Genomic DNA, 22,040 nt, shown 5'->3' with positions numbered 1-22,040 from the left:
TTGAAATGTTGGGAGGTACTTGATCTCATGTAATTTCAAAGTGCATGAGAATTTAATGAAGGAAGTTTAGAGGGTCGCTTATCCACATCACAGTTCTCTTGTTGCCCCCTTAAGCCAGCTACTTATGTGCAGATAACCATGTCATAACAGCAATGAACGTAAAAAAATACTGACCAAGCAACAAGGTTGTGTCTCTAATTGGTATGTGAAGAAAATATGAAGAATACAAATGTTTCCTCCATTGAGTTTGACTGGATAAAGCTGAATTCACAAACACTGGGGTTCTACCACACCATGCTTAATTCATGCTAAACTCAGAGTCTCTCAGTGTTGAGTCCAGGGCCGGCCCGACAATGGAGCCGTGTGGGGCAACCGCTCCAGGTGGCACTTTTGAAGGGGCGGCACTCTGCCGCCCCAAGCCCCTTTTTTTTTTTAAAAGCGAAAGAGAGAGAGAGGGGCGCCGAGTGGTTTTCGCTTACCAAGCTGTCAGTACCCGCTCGGCGCCTCTCTCTCTCTCCTCTGCGGCGAGTCTCCCTGTTCGGTCTCGGGGCCGGCTTGTAATGCTGAGTGCCGGAAGATTTCCTCATAGCCGGCACCGAGACCGAACAGGGAGACTCGCCGCAGGACTGCTGAAAGGTAAGTACAAGGGGGGGGGAAGGGTAGATAATGGGGGGGCGGCGAGGAAGGGTAAATAAGGGGGGGGGGCGGCATTTTAAAATTCGCCCCAGGCGGCATTTTGCCTTGGGCCGGCCCTGGTTGAGTCACTCAATAACTGAAATGAAATGGGACCACCCTAAATGTGTCCATGGGGATTGCACTAAAATATACTATACTGGATTAAATATGCTGTATTTTGACAATTTGGGTATTTCCACCTGATGAAGTAGCGTTGTATTAAAGCGTAGGGAAAGAAATGTATCTTTGGGAAAGTAATCGTTATCTGAAGCAGTAAAATTGTAACATTTCAAATTTATTCGTTTATTTATTTTGTGCCCTGGTAGTCCCATTAGACAAAAGGATTAGCAAAATCTTATTTCCCCTGCCACAATATTAATATTAATATATATATTTTTTTACTTTTTCATTGGATTAACTGATTTACAAATAATATGACTCATATCAAATTATTATCTTTTGTAATAATTTCCCTCTACAATCTCAAGTTAAGCATTTCAAATTATTTAAAAAAGTAGGATATTTCTCAAATAATAATAAAATGAAAGAGAGACTAACACATTCGTGGATTTCTTTTGCCTCATTTGCACAAAGTGACTCGAATGCTACAAAAATAGACATTTATGTTATGTTTAAAAATATCTCTATGCATTTATCAGTGCCTGTCAGGCATGTCCGGGTCTAATTTATGCTGGTCTAACTATGAAGTTAGATGCTGTGTGTTTTTGCAGAGAACATATAAGTTGTAACTTTGTAAATACTGCCTATGATTAAAGTGCGAAACGCGTGGGGCTGTAGGAGTCCTGGGGCACCGGTCATGTATCACTTTGAATATGATCACAAATAAAGAAGTGAAGCGTGGTCTGGTTTATTATATCGGTTTGAAGCAAGGTGGAGTCACAAATATCCCTAAAAAAATTTGCAGCTCCCTCGTTTTATATGGAATTGATTATAAGTGTGTGCCAACAGCATTTTACCTAAGCAAACAGACTTTGAAGCACCCGCTGGTTTTGTTAAATTGAACTTTGTCATTGTTGGCACTGTCACAAATATATCTCTAAAATCGGGAGAGGAAAGTTAGAATTTATCTGCAAGGATACCAAAGAGTTGTATGGCTTTATAGGTCTTACTTGTTAAATGTTTTAAAAAAGCATGCTAGTTAAACCTCAGACAAGGAGAGTATGAAGTTATAAAAACACTGATTATTATGTTTAACCCTAGATTTTAAAAGGTTTTGTTGACATGAGAAAAAAATCTACATTTGTGTCAAGGAGACCAAACCGAAACAATTCTAGTATTACTGTATTGCAATGTTTTAATGAAAACGTGCCGGCAGACTTCATACAGTGAGACTTCTGTTCCTCTCGGGTTTATGCATGTTTGCATAACAGCCACCAAATGTACATGTGCAAACTCCAAAAAAACTGGGCAAAGTGGCCTTTTATAGACATGAGTAATGGGGTTTGCGGGCAGTGGGGTCAAGGGCCAGTTGGGAAGATCCTTTGATCTGCCCTGACTGGCCCAGGGAGCTGTAAATTCAATGGAAGCTGGTGCTGTTGCAGCTCAGACCCCCCCATTGCAGCTGCCACTTGACCACCTTCATGATGCTCTGAAGGTACTTGGAGGTTGCTCTTCTTAGATAAGGTGGCCAGGTGGACATCCTTCCGATCCATCCACTTCTGTATCTTGCCCCACCAACTTCTCTGTCTGACCTCTCCCTTTGCCACAGATATCCCGATGACAAGGTAGGTCATTACAAGAACAATTTATACTCTTGGGTTTCACCTTTGCTATTTAATATTTTAAGGGCATTTGGCTGCTATAAAGTATTATACTTAGTATTCTACACCCAGCACATACTTGAAGACAAGAGATAATACACGGGTGAATTGTTTAGTATAAATAAGGAAAATCAATTTACTTTTTCCTTTGTAACATTTCCACAATGCGCTGCTAAGCGGAAAAAAAAGAAATGTCGCCGCAGAGACGCACATATGATAAAGAGACTCTTTCTCCGGTTTAAGACCCCAGTGGCCGGTACTTGCTAGACAAGCAATTAATTCATTTACTTCCAGTTGCTGGAGCAGTCATGCATCAATTAGAGTTTAATAGTACATAACTAATTATTAATACTTATAGTAACTTTGATTATTCTCTTATTAAAGTTTCTGGTATTAAAGTTCCCAAATTAACATAGCTGACATACTCATTATGGAGGCTTTGATTGTAAGACTGGAATATATCCTTAATGAGTACCAACATGATCTAAAGGAAGGGATTAGCAGTCTGCAGTGTTTTCTTACCCCGGGTAATGATTTAAATTGACAATAAACTTTTTTTTGTTTGTAAATGATTACACTCAGACCATGTGCCCCCACTGTGAAGCAACATTTGTGACACACATTTCTCTGGTCTATACCCATATTCATATTAAGTATACTAAATATATGAGCGCAATAGGTGCTATAGTACACAATAGTTCTTAAAGATCACGATACTTTAAGAAATTTCATGTTACGAGCCATCTTATTATGTGTGTTTCACACATATGCGCACAATATACGTTACATTAAGTGTTTAAATTATGCCTGTGCTCTTCACCACCCCCGGGCTTTAATTGGACAATCCAGCTATTATATGCACCTCAATGCATATAATAGCCAAGTGTTCTCTTTAAATTATCATTTTTGGTTCAAAACACATGGAGGGATTCATCAGAACCTCCTTCCCCTATGAATTTGCACCATTTCCTTGCCTTCCAGGAGGTCTAACGAGCTCATGTTCAGAAAGCGCTCCCATTAATTTCAGTGGAAGTGATTTACTGCCGCCAGTTGGCTTCTTAGTGGTTGGAGTGAACTTCTGCGTGTGGAGGAGGACAGGTGTTCTGTAGCTTTGGAACTGCACTTACAAATTAGTTTCATATACCTTCTACGCTGGAGAGGCTACATGAGACAGTAAAAACAGATCACGGTTAGACGTTTAGGAGAGCTTCATGGCAAGGGTTAGAATCGGGGCTTCAAACTGTCCTATGGGCTTAAGCTATGTTGATTTCCAGGCTACCTGTGAGGCACAAACGTGGTCATGTTTGATTGTCTGATGATACATACCAATAGTTCAGCTAACGAACAATATAACATTTTTGCAAGGACAGACGGGAGTTGAAGTTGGTGGATGACTGGGATAGCCTTCCAGCAAAAGTGCTAGCCATTAATACAATGAGGAGATAGAAGCATGTATGTGATGGGAATAAGGAGAAGATAGGGTCAAGGACAAACATATGTGAGGCTTTACAGCAGATAGAGAGATGCAGATTAAACAGGCCAAACGGCACTTATTTGCTATTATATTTTACATGTAAGATTGCTCTCTGATAAAATATAGGTTCCGCATGTTGAAGCTAAAGTGGAATAATAAATTGATGGTCATCAATTAGCCTTAAAATACCTGGAACTTATAAACGTTCAACGTTACAGTATAACGTTATATGGGAAGTTGAATGAGAATTTACGATAAAAAAAAGAAAACTATTTTGAAAGTAACTCTGATAAATGTGAGATTTAAAGCGAGAACACCCCGCAAAAAGTTTTATCCTCAGACATTAAATATAGATAAATCTCTTTTTCCGGCCTTGAAAAAAAAGCACAAAGAGCATAGAATAACATCCAAGGTAGCAAGTGCCGCAGAAATCTTCAGAAAGAATACATTTTACTCCGCTCCGCTGTGTATCTTCATCAAGTCTCTTGAGAAATGGAAGACGTTTCTAGTTTCGTTTTTACACTATTTCTTTGTTGATATATAGTTTCTCTTAACCACACATTCGTATGTACCTGAAATATATGAATTTCTATTCCCGCTCACACTTTGTTCTTGTAAAAGAAAGAAAACATGCTGAAATATCCAATCAGGGGAGGACTTGCACCATTCAACCCGAGGGCAAGTAGAATATGTATCAAAACCATCACAACGATACCATGTAACGTAAGTCTTAGCTTGGAGTCATGGGCCAACCATCCACCTGTTCTCTAGACATGGCGTGTGAGCTACTTGCGAGCTACCTCTTGGAGACACCTTCCGTGCAGTAGTATTAGATCAGTTCTCCTCCTTCAATATCCCTCCCACCATGCTGAAGTGTTGGAGACAAATACGGTTGAGAAGCTCTCAATTATTTACAACATAGGCAGTCGTGTACTTATCAGGGTCACTTCCCATAGGCCTAGCCGAGAGCAGCTCGTTCAGCCCCGCAGCACAGCGTAAGAGTAGAACAGAGGTATTACCGACTAGACACAGACCTCTGTAGTGCAAATATCGGGCTATAACGGAATAAAGGTTATAAAGGAATCTCTCATCTCCCCGAGAGACCCATTGAATAACCGCAGTGGAGCTGTTCACCAAACAGGTGCTGCTGCCCCCACTCAGAACCTGCCACCGGAGGTCAGAACACAGCGCCGGACATAGGTCCTCCTACCATTTAGCCAGACATACATCAAGTGATCTCTGAGCTGTGTGTTAACGTGGCTAATACCTCGTAACATGACTAGCCAGGCTCACTCCTTGAATACGTGGGGTCTGGAGGAGGTTTGGCTATCCTTTTTATAAGAGATCCTTGATTTAACCATTAGGAACATGAAAATTAATCGTAAGGTTGACAACCAGAAAAAAAAATGTTTATATGTGATATTTTCCCCTTATGCCAAAGCTGAATATACATCTTTATAAATCGGGAAAATCATTGTTGTACATATGAAAAATTGCAACCAGATGTTGTGTAGCGATTGTAGCAGTCGGTGTTTTTTATTTTAAAGTAAAATATTTTAATTCAAGTTGTCAGCGGGAGTGAGACTAATATGCCCGCGTAAGCTGCATTTGATTAAATAATAGCTTATCTACCGTAACTTTCGGTGTGGCCTAACGTTGGCAACGACTGCAGCATTAAACCATTTTTGTAAGGTTCCTTTTTATTGGAATTTTTCTGCGTTATTATCGCTCACAACTATAAGTTTTATAAGCCAAAAGTGGATTAACCCTTTAAACTGAACGAAACTATCGTGATTACGATATAGACAAATATACGTAGAACACCGCGGTTGTCATGGTTGTCTTTTGTCAATGACACAAGCTTCATTGTAACAACATACAAAGTTCTCATTTATGTAAGTATTGGTTAAAACTGCACGTGTTACTAACTTATGAAACTAATTAATACACTTTTTATTGTTTTTCATGCTTTTAATCCATTCCTTTACATGGCGGGGGCATTTCAGCACATTTTGCCTGGGTGCTAACGTAAACTAATAACAGTAGTACTTTTAAATAAGTGAAATATTTTACATTTTTTTGTTTAACTGATAAAAGGATAATAATTTGGGTGCTCCGTGCTTTCTCCAACCTTCAGAGGGTTAACGTCCCATAGTCACACAATCTCCTCTTCTTTTTTTTCCGCCTTTCATTGTCACGTCTCAGTATGTTTTCTATTGAAGTGCAGAAAAAGGCCTTTCCCTAATGGCAAAATGCCCATCTCGACCCATTGTTCACTTTGAATGCACCCAAAGGCAGTAGCTCATGTGATTTGTGTGCTAGTAGTGTGCGTGTCCATTAACTGGGTTTGATAGAGTATCTCCTTTTAAGTCGCTTTCATTTGAGAAAAAAAAATAAAATCAGCACAAATAATTAGAAACACAAATATTTTATGACACAGCAGTTGTTTTTTTTTCTTTCAAAGGAGCGTTTTTCTGCAGAAAAAAAAGGCAAAACAAGCTTTCTTGGAGCTGCTGTACTTGGCATCAATAGGTCAGCAGGGTGCGAAAAACCTGTTTCACGGCTGCCATCGTGCATGGCATGAAATGTCCTCTATGCCAGTACGTTTTACTCTGGGACAAGCGTCTTTTGATAAAAGGCAATGGGAAAACGAGATGGAATTTCTTTAAAAGAACATAAAGGGGGGGAAAAAAAAAATAGATCCATAAAATTAGATTGCGGAACATTTGCTCGTTACAAAAGAAAACCAATAAAAATATGTCTTGTTATGTATTACTGTGACAACTACTAATATTATGCTCATTTGGTAATACGACCAAACAGAAAAGAGAAGAGAAGACTGATCTGTATTTCATTTTCTCACGCACTTAAGGAAATGAGTCATTTAGAAGAAAAGTCAAATATCATTTTATCTTTATGGGAAAAAGCTAGTCATTTAAACAGTCTGGTGAGGAATTTGATGTATTTGTTACAGATTTGCATAATAAAATGCTCTTTTCATTAAAAAAAAGGTAAAGCGGTATATATCTGTATCTTGGAACTTCCCAGTATAGGTTACCTGGAGCCCCCGCAATGGTTAAGAGAGAAAACCTGGTAGATTTTCTCTCGGGTAACTTATTGTATTCCTTTTTCCATGGACTCCTAAGTGTCTTACTGCGTGCAGATTGGTGCTTACATACATTTCATTATTGAGTTAGAAAATTAGACTTCTGTCTGATTTAAGCCCTCCCCAGACCACCTTTACTGAACCCAGGAAGTCGAGCTCCCGTTGCTACTGAGCATGTGCAAGAAGTATACCTACAAATGCTTCCTTCTGCAGTAGAGGCAGCCAGGGGGAGGGCTTCAATGAGACAGAAGTGTTATTCTTTAACTCTCATAATTAAATAATACATTCTCCGATTCACAAGCAGTAAAATACATTGGAGTCCACGCAAACGTACTACAGCACGCATTTAACGTGGAACATGAAAATAGGGCTCGACAGGAGCTTTTATCGTGGCGTAGAAAACTCGCATATATATGATGGCCCCATCCACTATTTCTGGTAATCACTCAGAGACCCCCATAATAGACATAAATGTATAATTCCCTTTTAATTCAGAGCATGAGAAAAATAAATATTTATTTTTTATCACGACAGGGTCCTTTTTAACTTGTAGTTCAGGAAATGTCTAGGAATGTGCAAGTGTAACAAATAGTATGACTCTAGTCTATGGAATTATTTTATCATGGTTCATATTTTCTCTCTACATATTGTTGCCTCTGGCAGATATATTTTAAACGTACAAAGCTATTGTGTTCTCACCATGCCTATTGTCTTAAAACGTTAAGCTCATGCGGAACTGTGAAAGGGCTATGTTTAATTAATGGTCTTTTGGCCTTTAAATCACTCCGAAGGGTTCTTCCTAAGTGGGGAATGTTCCTGACCAATGAATCTACGATGAATTTCCACGCTGTGCTAGTTAAATCATGGTACATGGGTTTGTTAATCTGTTCAAATATTGTACTGATTTTAGGAACAAATATTAAAGAACACAGATTAGAAAACCGGATTTTTGGCATTTTTATTGATTATTATTATAGAATTGAGTAGTATTTAATTAGAGGTCTGGAATCCTATTCACTATTTTTCTCATATTTAATAGTTTTAAGGAAATTCTTTATTACTTGAGAATGCTTTCCAGATGAGTGTGAACTACTTGTTGCACCCCATTGTGCCCCCATATACCCCAAAATGTCCACTTTTGGGATGGAGTCATGTGAGCATTTCATACACATCCCCCCCCCCGCATTGGCGATGCGTAAGTCACAAATCCTCCTCTGTTCCATTGGGGACAGGGTACCTTAATTCGGTAATGAGTCTGGAATGAGTCTTCTCCATCTGCTTTTCCCCTATCAACCCAAGAAGGTTTTAAGGAGCACCACTTTTAATACCACCATTGTATGTATTGGTCAACACTGGCTCATAGGCAGCTTTGCTAAGTAGGACTTTTATGGCACTTGCGTCTGGATGGAAACATTCCCCTATAGTGAACTGGCAGCTCGCCAGGTTTTAAGTAGTAGCTTGTGAAACACTTGATGAATCAAATGCCAATTGAATGCCAAAGAAAGTCATCGGACCAAAATTATGTCTGCAAAAAGCCTTTTATTTAAATGTTATCCTAGCACAGTTATAAGCATTGTATTCTTTCTGGCAACAAACTCATATTCTACAGTACAGATCTTTTTTTTTTTATTTTTTTTTTGTAAATATATGTTTATTGTTTTATCAGAACAACAGAACAGGAGATGAGTGGGAAGGGAAGACAAAAGAAAAAAGGGAGGGGGAGAGGGGTCCACAAGTCCACAGAGCACAGGCATAAATAAAGCCCAACGCAGTGGGCCAGCATCGCCGAACACAGGGCACTCACAGCGGCAGAAATAATGCAGGAAATATAACACATTGCATACCACATTGACATACCAAAAGTAAGGCAATATACGCGTACATGGGCAACAGAAATCGTGGCAGCATACATCCGCCCAATAGGCCGAATAGAGGGCCGCAGGGGCCAATCAAAATAGGACAATATGTAGGAAAGCGAGGGGGCGCAGAGATATAACATCCCTGACAAAACAAGGGAAGGACACGGGGAAGGATGGCACACAAAAGGGAGACGAGAAGGTAGACATGAAGGAGAGAGAGAAGAGAGAAAAAGAGAAAAAGAAGAAGCAAAAAAAAAAAAAAAAAGGGGTTAGGGGGGGAGGGGGTGCTCCCAGAAACCAGCACAACGCCCCACCCCGGAAACGACCCCTCACTCCTGCAACAGGGCTCGAACGTCGGAGCTCCCAACATATGCCAGCCAATAATACCACGTCTTCCGATACCTCTCACTTTGATCATCAGAGGACATGGCCAACTCCTCCAGAGACCTAATATGTTCCACCTTCAGGACCCACTCCCGAAACGAAGGTGGCAGAGGATCCATCCAGTGAAGCGGGATTAAGGCTTTCGCTGCGTTTAGAAGGTGAGGCACTATCGACTTCCTATAGCTAGAGACCGATTGGTCAGTATGATGCAAAAGGAAAAAGGCTGGCGAAAACGGTACCTGACGGTCCGTGAACCGGGGCAAAAGCGAATGGATCTGACGCCAAAATGGAACAATCCTCGGGCACTCCCACCATAAATGAAAAATTGTCCCCACCGCGGAGCCACACCTCCAACACGTGTCAGGCACATCCGGGAAGGCAGCATGGAGAACATCAGGGGACCCATACCAACGGGTCAGGAGCTTATACGAGGTTTCTTGCAACTTAGTACTACGTGAGCTCTTATGGGTAAGGAGAAAAATCTTGTCCCAGTCATTCGGGCTTAGAGAGACTTGCAGTAGCTGCTCCCAGAAGCCTTGAAAGCGTAGCGGGACAGTGAGTTGCGTCCGTAAAAGAAGTTGATATAACAACGAAACACCATGCGGAGGGAGGGAGGAGCCAGTGCATAGGAGCTCGAAATTAGTAAAAGCACGCGTCATGGTATGTTTGCGAGCCGATTTAGTGAAGAAACTCAGCAATTGACAGTAGTGAAATTTATCGAGAGTGGAGGGCAACCTGCCCGGTATAATCGTATCCAATGTCCTCAACCTGCCATCAAGTAAGGAGTCGGAAATAGGAGCCCTATCCGTCAACGTGGTAGACAAAAAAGGGCCAGCAGCCTGTCCCTGCGGGAAGTCAGGATTATTTCTAATGGGCGTCAGGGGTGAGGGATACGTCGTCAGAGAGTGTGATAAATGCAGCGAGTGCAGCGTGAGAAGCGTAGCCTTCACAAATGGGTGGGCGCGGGCAAAAGCTCGGGAATGATGGCGCGGCAACCACAGGAGATGATGCAGGGGCACAGAAATTGCCTGGGCCTCAATGTCAACCCACAACTTGTGTGCAGGACGGTGGGACCACTCCAGGGCCCGCAAGAGGTGGCAAGCCTGAAAGTACAGGCGGGGGTCCGGCAGACCCGCGCCTCCACCCAACTTAGGCCTGCACAAGATCGCAAACTGGATTCGAGGGCGCCCGCGAGACCATATGAAACATGGAACGTACCGAAGCGAAAAAGGCCCGGGGGATCTCTATCGGGAGAGACTGGAACAAAAACAAAAGCTTAGGCAGGATAGTCATTTTGAGCGTGTTAATCCTCCCAAACCATGAAATATGTTGAGGGGACCATGCGTCGAGGTCCTTCTGAATAGTAGACAACAAGGGAGGGAAATTATGGCGATAAAGCTCCGACAGGTCTCGCGTAAGCCAGACCCCCAAATACCTCAGCTTCTCCCCACACCATTTGAAGGGGAAGCTCGAACGCAAATGCAGAGCGTCATGCGTAGCCACATTAAGATTCAGGATCTCAGATTTCGAAGTATTAATTTTGAGATTAGCCAAGTCCCTGTAGTCCCTGAACTCACGGAGGATAACCGGGAGCGTGAGCCGCGGCTGCGTGATAACAAATAGTAAGTCATCGGCGTAACCCAGGACCTTGTGCATGACGTTACCAACTAATAGGCCCCGAATATCCCCGTTCTGCCGGACGGACTCCATGAAAGGTTCCAAAGAAAGAATAAACAGTAAGGGGGAGAGCGGACAGCCCTGCCTGGTCCCATTCGTGATAGAGAAGGAGTCAGTTAACACTCCATTAACGCGCACCCGGGCCGAGGGACGGGAATAAAGGGAGGAGACCCAGCGCTGCATATTCGGACCAAAACCCATATGATCCAAGACCGCAAACATAAAGGACCAATCCAACCTGTCAAAGGCTTTTTCAGCATCTGTTGACAGGAGGATGGTTTCAGTCCTGGAGGAGAGCGCGTAATGCATTAAATTCACCGCCCTAAGCGTACTATCTCGGGATTCGCGTCCCGGCGTGAAACCCGTCTGATCAGGATGGACCAGGCACGGGATAAACCGTTGCATACGCGTGGCCAAAATTTTGGAAAACAATTTGAGGTCTGCGTTAAGCAGGGAAATGGGGCGGAAACTACTGCATTGTTCCAAATCCTTGCCCTCTTTGGGGATCAGGGAGATGTTAGCCATCAAGGTGTGCGGATGAATATCCCTCCCCTCCAAGATAGAATTAAAGGAGCACACCATCTGTGGCCCCAGGACATCTAACAGCTTCCGGTAATAAAGCAAAGGGAGCCCGTCTGGGCCAGGACACTTCCCAAGCTTGGACGCCTTAACCGCCACCCCCAGTTCAGCTATAGTGATAGGGGCTTCTATACTATCCGCCTGTTCCGCCGACAACTTCCTCCTCAGCGTTCTAGAAAGATAAGCACGTATCGTATCAGACCGGGCAGCCTGATCAGCAGACGAACGGGAACCAGACAGATTGTAGAGATTAGAATAATAGTCCTTAAAGGCGGACATAATCTCATTGGGAAGCCTGCGGTGGGAACCGTCTGCCGAACGTATCTTAGGGACATAACATGGCCGGCAGCGAGCTTTCAGGGCTCTAGCCAAATATTTACCCGGTTTATCCCCGTGTTCATAATAAAGGGCCCTCAGCTTCAGAAAAGAGCGGCGTGCTTTAGAGACCAACAACGAAGAGAGGTCCCTTCGCAAAAGAACCAATTGCTGGAAGGCCTCATCAGTAAGAGAATCTTTATGGGCCTGTTCCAAAGTCGCAATGTCGCGGTAGAGCCTCCCCAGGGCCGACTCAGCAGCTTTCTTGCGCTCAGATCCGACCTTTATTAAATGACCGCGCACCACGCATTTATGAGCCTCCCACACAGTAAGAGGGGATACGTCCGGGGTAGCGTTTTCCGCGAAATAGTCAGTCAGGAGGGAACGCGTGTCAGTCTGTACTGTCGGGTCCGTAAAAAGTGATTCGTTAAGGCGCCACGTCGTCGCCGCAGGTCGGGTCAGCGCTGAGGACAGAGACAAGATCAACGGAGCATGATCCGACCAGGTAATCAGACCATAACGGGCAGACAGCAATTTGGGGAGATGGTAGTACGGCAATTTGGGGAGATGGTAGTACGGAAAAAAAACTGTAGTCCCTATCGCATGGGTGAAGCGCTCTCCAACAATCTACAAGCTGAAGATCATGAAGCAGAGCCTTCATTTTGTGGGAGACATGCGGGGGAGTGCAGGAGTGCCCTTCGGAAGTATCCAATCTGGGTTCAAGAGCCACATTGAAATCGCCGCCCAGGATCAAGAGACCCTCTTGGAAGGAGCGTAATAGACGCAGAATCTTGGAAAGGCAACGGTGTTGCTGCCTATTAGGGAGATACACATTAGCAAAAGTATAAACAGAATCCGCGATAGTGCCCTTGACAAAAAGAAACCGACCATTAGGGTCAGATATATGAGCCTTCTCGAGAAATGGCGTGTGTTTATCAAAAAGAACCGCGACGCCTCTAGATTTAGACCCCTCGTAATTACTGAAAAACCCCATCGGATAATGGGCATTAAGTAAGGTAGGTGCATTGGGCGACCGAAAGTGAGTCTCCTGAAGATAGACAACAGAAGCCCTATGGTATTTCAGATCCCGCAACAAATGCGAGCGTTTTTCTGGAACGTTAAGGCCCTTCACGTTATAGGAGATGACAGTAAGGGCACGACGTACACAAGGGGGGCGCTGCGCCTGCACAGGAGCCATAGAGGAGGGCAGTATAAAATAGAGAGAGAATAACGGGAAGAAGAGAGAGAGAAAGGGAAAAGAGAGAAAAGGAAAAAGGAAAAAAAAAAAAAAGAAAGAAAAAAAAAAAAAAGGGGGGGGGACGACGAAGGTTACAAGGAGAGGGGAAGGGGAGAAACGGGGGAAAAGAACAGACAACACTCGGAGTGAGTACCGGGCAGGAAACGGGCCACCCCACGGAATGTAGGATAGCGACCGCGACCACCCCAATAGTATGGGACACTCCCGATGCAGGGGGGAAGTACCAACCGCCCAAGAGAGGACCGAAGGAGTCAAAAGAACAATGAGCAGGGGGATCCCGCCGCCACCCATAACCTGCCGAGCGAGAATTAGATCCCGCATAGGGAGATGAAGAAACAAAAACAAAATAACACAACGTGAACAGCACATGACACAGTAGTATTTACTGGCAAGAGATAGGACACAACCCAGGTAACAAGGTAAATGAACATAGAACAGGAGGCGAGGCCTCATGGCGAATCACCTAACCGACCAAACGGATGACCAGAGAATTGCTTCACAGGAGCAGAGAGAGAGGGAGGAGAGGCAGGAAAAGGGGGGACAAAAAAAAAACAAAAAAAACCAACAAAAAACAACAAAAAAAAACAAAAACAAAAAAAAAACAAAAAACAAACAAACAAACAAACAAACAAAACAAACAAAAAAATAAAATAAAGGGGGAGGGGGGTGTGGGGGACAATAATCACTGAATGCACTCTCCACCGTCCCTCTCTCCCCAGGAGGAAAGAGGCAACCACACATGTGGTGTAGAAAACGGGAGCAAAGGCGACCAAAGGTCCCATGAACGTGAAAAAAGAAAAGAAACCCCCCCCAAAACAACCCCCTCCCAACCCCCCAATAAAATGTGTAAATGTAAGTGCGTAAACATAGGGCCAGCAAGGCAGAACAGGCCAGCGTGGGGCAAAAGAAAATAATAAAAATGTGTGTAGACATGTGACAAAACGTAAGTACGCCGGCAGGGAAGTAAGGCAGTAAGCAAATTATCAGTAAGACGAAAAGCAGCCTTACAACAAGCCGGCCCCACAACCAGCAGAAAATGTATAGCGTAACAGTGGTACCCCGGCCAGAGGGGGATGCGAGAGCAAATGAGGAAGACAAATGTAGTGTTAATAAAAAAAAAAACAAACAAAAAAAAAAAAACCCCAACCCCCCAAAACAACCCCCCCACCCCAAAACCACCCGCAACCCCCCCCCGGACTGCCCATAACCCATGTGTACAAGAGTGTAAAGTGCAAAAAGCCCGAAGGCGGGCCATGACAACGAACCAAAACGGCAAGAGCCGTGGCATACGTAAGGCGACCACAGCAAGGAAACGGCGCGAAATGCAGCACCACCACGAGGCCCACAGCGGGTCCCAGCGTGGGGAGACCCAGGAATGCAGAAAAACACGTGTACAGAAAAATAAATTAAAATAAAAAAACACATACATTGCAACACGTATCGTGGGATGCCTAAAAAAGTAAAAGAAAGAAAAAAAAAAAAAAAAAAAAGGGCAAACATTGTCCCGAAATGTCAATCCGTAGGGCCAAAAAAAAAGGGGAAAAAACCAAGAAACGGGGCCAAAGTCACTGTCACAAGGGTGCACTCACGGCGCCGGTCACCCGTTACTCCTCGCGCACGAAGGCCCCCGAGGTGGTTCCAGGGCCCGGAGGGGCAGAAGACAGATCTCGTTGTCCCGGAGGGCCTCGGAGTCTGGAAAGCTCGCGGCGACGGCGACGAGGCAAACGCTCCGAGGGACGGCCAGGTAAGTGCAGGTCCGGCAGCCCCCAATCGTCGACATGGAGATCCTCCAGGCCAAGCTCCTCCAAGAACTCGGGAAGCTCATGGTGGTAACGCAGCGTCACAACTCCATTGTTGGTCCGGACATTCAGGCTGAAAGGATAGCCCCAGCTGTAACGGTACCCGCGTCGTTGGAGCTCGCTCGTAAGCGGGCGAAGTATACGCCGAGTGCGCAAGGTAAGGTCGGAGAGGTCATGATAAAAGGATACGTTATGGCCGTCGAACTGCCAGGTGCCCACCTCCCGCGCCTTCCGCATGATGGCCTCCTTCAGCCTATAGTCCACCACGTGGCAAATAACATCCCGCGGCGCGGCCGATGCCGGGCCACGAGGGCGCAAAGCCCTGTGAGCCCTATCCATAGGGATCGCGGTGTCGTGGGGCCGATCGAGCAGTGAATTGAAGAGGGTAGTGAGCACATGAAACACATCTTCCTCCATCTGGGGGCCTACCTCAGGGAGGCCGCGAACCCTGATGTTATGTCGCCGACCTCTGTTATCCAAGTCCTCCAGGCGCCTCCGATAATCCGCCAGATAGAGGGTGTGTTGCGTCGCTATCCTCGCCACCTGGGAAATGTTGGTAGATAAGCGGGAGGTCTCACGTTCCTGGGAGTCGATCCGCTTCTCCAGGCCAAGTAAGTCGGCCTTGAGCGATGCCACCTCCTCCTTCACTGTAAGCTTCAGCTCCGCAATGAGAGTGGCAAAATCAGCCTTCCAGGGGGCCGAGGAAAATAAACGGAGAATCGTCTCCTGACCCGTAGGGTCCACTGGAGTGTCAGCACCACCGCTCAGCCTGCTGTCCTCAGTGCCCGCCGTGCTTTCAGGCGACGGTGCGTCAAGGCCTTCAGAGGGCCGCGTGGCGAGGTCGCGCGGCGTCTGGAAATATTCCCGTAGCGAGGCAGAGGTCGACTTGGTTTTACCCCGTGGGGTCTCTGCGTCTTCCGGCATCTTTTTATTGCGTCCCATGGCGCGGGATGGCTATAGATTGCTAGGGCAAGTCAGGGCCGCGGCGGAGCTCTCCACTTAAGCGGCCATCATCTCCGACGGTCGGCCACGCCCCCCTACAGTACAGATCTAAGTGAAATAAATTGGTTAAATTGGAGTTAACCAAGATTTTGCAAGTTCAAGTGTTGGTAATTTTCTGCGTAATAAAGTGATATTGCTTAATATTTTAGAATGGAGTTTCATTCAGAACTCTTCTTTTGGTAAACGTAATCTTTAATTAATTAATGTATTTTAATCTTGTTTGTGTTGAAATATATAGACTTTTTCATTTGTTTCAATCTGCATTACATTCTATGCATTCTTCTGCACAAGGTCCATAAATGTTTAAACATTGTAGGTAATATGTATACATTTCTTCATTTAAATGTAAAAATAAAACATGTATAATAGGTAATTGCTTTTACTGGAAACTTTTATTGGGCTATCACGATATCATAGACACCTTTGAGACTTGAGAGGTCTCTTCTTCAGATAAAAACTCCACTGCCTCTTGGATTAACCCAGCTATAATCATTTTTAAAAAGGTTCTGCTACATAGGCTGATAAAATAAAAATAATACATTGAATACGTTATGTCCATTAAATGTTCTTGTCTTTTTATCCATTGAGCCACAATTTTGTTTCTGTAACTTTTGTTTGATGTATATTTTTCTTTCTTCATGTTTCAGAGACGAAGAGGATCTGGTGTTTTCTGTGCCAATTGCCTCACCACAAAAACATCACTTTGGCGAAAGAATGCAAATGGTGGCTACGTCTGCAATGCGTGTGGCCTTTACCAGAAACTTCACTCGGTAGGAAGAATAAACAAAACTACAGCTAAAATGTCATTATATTTCTTGGACTGATTTTAATTTATTCGCCATACTATTTCTTACAATAGAATTCTTATTGAATATTTAGTGTAATGGTATATAAAATAATTTACATTTCCAGTAAAAGGACAAAAATTATATATATATATATATATATATATATATATATATATATACACATATATATATATTATACATATAAATATACATTAATTACATATACCGTATTTGCTCGATTATAAGACGAGGTTTTTTTCAGAGCAAATGCTCTGAAAAATACCCCTCGTCTTCTAATCGGGGTCGTCTTCTAATCAGACCTCAAATAGAGTCTGATTAGGAGACTAAGATCCAGATCCCCCGCACCGCTGCAGGGGACCTGGATCCTCCTGTCTCACCCCCCCCCCCCCATCATACACACTTACCGGTGCTTCCTGCTGTATTGCCGGGGCAGCGGGTTGACGTCTACGCGATCCGCGTAGACAACGTCCGCTGCAGCCGGAAGGAGGTGTGGCTAGCAGCGGGGGTTGTCTGCGTCCGTCGCGTAGACCTTCCCCGACTGTCAGAGATCTCTGATCTCTGACAGCCGGGGAAAGTATACGCGACGGACGCATGCAAACCCCCGCTGCCAACTCCACCTCCTTCCGGCTGCAGCAGAAGGCGACGTCAACCCGCTGCCCCGGCTGGAAGCACCGGTAAGAGAGGGCTGAGAGGGGAGAGAGGGGAGAGAGGAGAGAGGAGAGGAGAGGAGAGGAGAGGGGAGGGGGGGAGAGAGTGTGTGTGTGTGTGTTAGTTAAATGGGGGCGTAGGGCATTTCTGGAGTGGCGTTAAGGGGGCATTTAATAGAGCACTCTGCCTCCTGAAATGCCTTATACCTCCCTATATGCCACTCTGCCCCATAATATGCCTTTTAACCCCCTAAATGCCAGAGTGGCATATAGGGGTATAAGGCATTTCTGGAGGCAGAGTGCTCTATACAATGCCTTTTAACTCCCTTAATGCCACTCTGCCTCCTGAAATGCCTTATACCTCCCTATATGCCACTCTGCCCCATAATATGCATTTTAACCCCCTAAATGCCAGAATGGGATATAGGGGTATAAGGCATTTCTGGAGGCAGAGTGGCATATAGGGGGTCAAAAGGCATACCATGGGGCACAGTGGCATATAGAGGGTTAAAAGGCATATCATGGGCCACAGTGCCATATTGGTGTGGCAAGCCTGGGGGCAGATGTGCGTAACTGGGGGACAGGCTGGAAAATACAAGAAATAAAAACCAAAAAAATATTTTTCTCAATCATAGCTTTTATTAAAAAAAATAGTTTACATGAATTAACATTTACTGGTAAAACTTTTTTCCTTTAGGGTCGTCTTATATTCAGGCTTTTTCTTTTTTCCTAAGTTAATATTCAGATTTTGGGGGGTCGTCTTATAATCAGGGTCGTCTTATAATCGAGCAAATACGGTAAATTATTAATACAATATATATATATACCCTATTTTGCCTTTCATACTAGAATTGATTTTGTTTAAAACTGATGGATCACCCCGTTGCTACCTTGTGTATCAAATTAGTTAATAAAAGTAATAAATAGTTACCCCCCCCCCCAGTCCCATCCAATACACAAGAAACCACTTGGAATGGGTCTTCTGGAGTCAAAGATTCCAGAACAGTAAGCTAAAACTGGAGCTTATGTTATTTAAGTCCCTGGTGTATGGCATAACAGGTGGAAAGATGCTTATAAAATTATGCAGCACAGATATATTAATTAATAGTTTAATTAGAAGGGTAATTTAAAGGGGAAGTGCCATGGAAAAAATGTTTCTCCTTCAGCATTAAATGCAGTATATATATATATATATATATATATATATATATATATATATATATATACACATACACACTGCATTTAATAGATATAAATAGTAATATATGCTAGCATTGCAGAAATACAAGTTTTATCTCGGAGGTTGCCATTGTTGCCAGTCATGCAATATTTTGTGTTACATCGTCTGCTGAAACACAAAGCTGGTCTGATGCTTTATGGCAATGCTAATGAAGTCAGTTCTTACATACACATTCATTAGTCAGAGTGTCCAATGATTAAGCCATTCTATTGTTTAATATATATATATATTTAAATTGATTGCCAGAAATCAATCAATGGTTAAATGTTTGGTGACAAAATATCAACTTTTTGGTCACATGAAAACAACAGACCGGTATCTAGACATGGTGTGCTCATGTTCTCATGCAGTAGCTGTATAAAGCAATTGTGATGCTGTTTATGTATTTATATATTTATATGTATAATGACAGTTAAGCTATATGTGTTTTTTTGGTTTTGTTTTTGAGAAGAGCTGGTTAGCTGTATAAACACAAATATTCTATTAAAAATAATGGCGTTAAGGTAAAGAAGCTTTAATGGCAGGCACACATTATACCATACAGGGCTAATGTCTTAACGCTGCCAGGTTCATGTTAATGAGCAGAGCCGAAAATGAAAATCACTTATTCATGGTAAAAGAGGTGAAACATTTGTAGATTGAGACTCAAAGTGTAATGATTTCATCATGTGTTTAAAAAAAAATCCATTCTTGCAAATGTAACTACAGATGCCCAGCAGTGTAGCCGGTTAATCCGATTATTAAATATTAACAAGGCTGTTACCAGCAGAACAAAAGATTTACTCTTATGGTTCTTTTTTTTTCTCCTATCGAAGACTAACGCTAATTTAGTGTATTTCATCAGCACTAATAATTTGTATAACGTTTTTGATCCTGAAATGCATATTGTCATTAAATGTAGATAACCTTCGTTCATGTGCTATTTGTGTGTTATCTCTTACACAGACTCCCAGACCTTTAAACATAATTAAGCAGAACAATGGTGAGCAGATTATTAGGAGACGAACAAGGAAGCGCCTTAACCCAGAAGCACTGCAATCGGAACAGTTAAATAAACTTCAAAGAGGGAGCGGTGAAGAACAAGCTAATGGAAGTCCTTTGGAGAGAAGGTCAGAGGACCATTCAATGGAAGGTCATACGAGAGAAACTCAACAACTCGGTATAAATAAGTATGAGCCTCAAGCTTCATTGACTAAAAGCCATTCTGCTCAGCAGACAATAATAGTCAGCCAAACTATGGATATTCACAAACGGATGCAACCTTTGCACATTCAGATTAAAAGCCCTCAGGAAAGCGGTGGAGAGCCGGGAAATAGCTCATCTGTGTCTGATAGCAAAGGAAGTTCAGAAAGAGGTAGCCCAATCGAAAAATACATGAGGCCCATAAAGCATCCTAATTACTCTCCTCCGGGAAGCCCGATTGAAAAATATCAATACCCACTGTTTGGCCTTCCATTTGTTCACAATGACTTCCAGAGTGAAGCTGACTGGCTTAGATTCTGGAGTAAATATAAGCTTTCGGTTCCTGGGAATCCGCACTACTTGAGTCACGTGCCTGGCCTACCCAGTCCCTGCCCAAACTATGTGCCTTATCCCACCTTTAATCTGCCTGCTCAATATTCCGCAGTTGGATCAGATAATGACATTCCTCTAGATTTGGCAATGAAGCATTCCAGGCCTGGATCAGCCTCAAACGGAGCCTCTAAAGAAAAGGCGAAGTCACCAGCGAGTGCAAAGGATGACGGTCCATTGACTGTAGCAAAAGTAGAGAAAACGGATAGAAGTACTCAAGATGAACTTTCAACAAAATGTGTGCACTGTGGCATTGTCTTTCTGGACGAAGTTATGTATGCACTACATATGAGTTGCCATGGTGAAAATGGACCTTTTCAATGTAGTATATGCCAACATCTTTGCACGGACAAGTACGACTTTACAACTCATATCCAGAGAGGCCTACATAAGAACATTGCACAAGCGGAAAAGAATGGAAAAACTAAAGAATGAAACTTTAGCACTTAGCACAAATTCAAATAGAACTAGGTTGTCTGAATAGAAATTCAGTAGCTTGTAATTTCCTATCAGGGCTTGTAATGCACATCATGAAGCATGGTTTTTTTATTTTGTCCATTGAAGACTCGTTAATTGCGATTAGCCCTTTGAGAACCAAAGGGACAAGCAGTATCTCAATTGTGCCATGACTTCGATAGTGGATGGATTAAATATAAGGACCAGTACAACATGTGCGGTATACATAGGTATCTAGAATAACATATTTAATTGAATGCTAAGTACACTTCGGTTTAAAAAAATGTAATTAATAACAAAAAAGACAATTCATGTTTTGTTACCCAAACGAGCTGAGTTTTTGTAACACTTAGTAGACACTTAATATCTCAGTGAAAGCTGATAGATCCAAGTTGTTTGATCTTCCAAATGAAAAACGACGATCCCATCAGAGATATTAGCCAAAATCAGACAAAAATGATAATTTAGAACAATAGTAATAAGTATTAAACTTAATAACAACGTCAACATCATATTAATCATGTTCTGAATTTTTTTTACTATTGATAGTAATAATTGTTTTCATCTTTTTTGAAGTCTTCACTATTTAAAGATTTCTGCCATGATCTACAAGGCTTTCGTACCAAATTGAGCTATACTTTTAGGACGTGAATCCCTATTTTTTGAGCCCGAAAAATACTATATAAACTCAAAATACTTAATTGAGAGAATTATATAGAATCATTAATGGGGTAATATTTTTTTCCTTGTCAGATGAAGTCTGAAGTATTAGTTATTCGCGCAAATCAGTTCTCTTAAAAAAGGTAAAAGCAAGTTAGCCTTTTGCAAAGTCGGACCCTATTCTCTCAAACTATTTCAATATTATTAATATGCTGACATTACTTATTTTTCCCTCAAAGTTTGCTTGAACATTCATAAGATAGCTAGATCCCCGTTTCACAACGATGTTCCCATTTACAGGAAATGTCTGTAAAATATTTATTGGGTTGGTAAATCAAGTTTGTTTTACCCCCCCCCCCCTTTTCCTTAAAACAGTTAATGCTTTTTCATTTCAAAAGTAGATTAGGAATGAATTTACAAAAATGTAATGTCTTAATACAAACCTACTATATTTACTTTTTTTGTAGCTACAAAGTATTGAATGAAGGGAACACACCATAGTGTAAATGCTCAGGGAAATGGGGGCTATAAACATGCATGACTGCTACATTATTAACCCCTTAAGGACAATGGGCGGTCCCTAAACCCATTCAAAACAATACATTTTGAGCCTGTACATGTACGGGCTTTGTCATTAAGGGGTTAAGGAACACTCCAGCCCTAATGTCATGTGAAATCCACATTGGAAGACATTTTTTTCATGGACTCCATCTCATTTTACACTTTCAAATTGGTGTACATGCTCAT

General features: G+C 42.7%; 1 protein-coding gene across 1 annotated transcript in view; it reads left to right on the top strand.

The window, feature by feature from the left end:
- Positions 1-20,612, top strand: part of LOC149305638 (zinc finger transcription factor Trps1) — a 104,099-nt gene extending 83,487 nt beyond the window's left edge. The window contains exons 5-6 of the mRNA XM_089477475.1: positions 16,557-16,679; positions 19,551-20,612. Coding sequence (XP_089333601.1) covers positions 16,557-16,679; positions 19,551-20,612 — 1,185 coding nt within the window. The remainder of the gene's footprint in view (positions 1-16,556; positions 16,680-19,550) is intronic.
- Positions 20,613-22,040: the final 1,428 nt, after the last annotated feature.

This window comes from Sceloporus occidentalis, unplaced genomic scaffold (genome assembly GCF_023333645.1).
Source record: "Sceloporus occidentalis isolate IW3139 unplaced genomic scaffold, rSceOcc1.0.p SCAF_11, whole genome shotgun sequence".
NCBI classification, from domain to species: Eukaryota; Metazoa; Chordata; class Lepidosauria; order Squamata; family Phrynosomatidae; genus Sceloporus; species Sceloporus occidentalis.
Note: the sequence above shows the minus strand (reverse complement) of the source record. Positions and strands in the feature narration are given on the sequence as shown.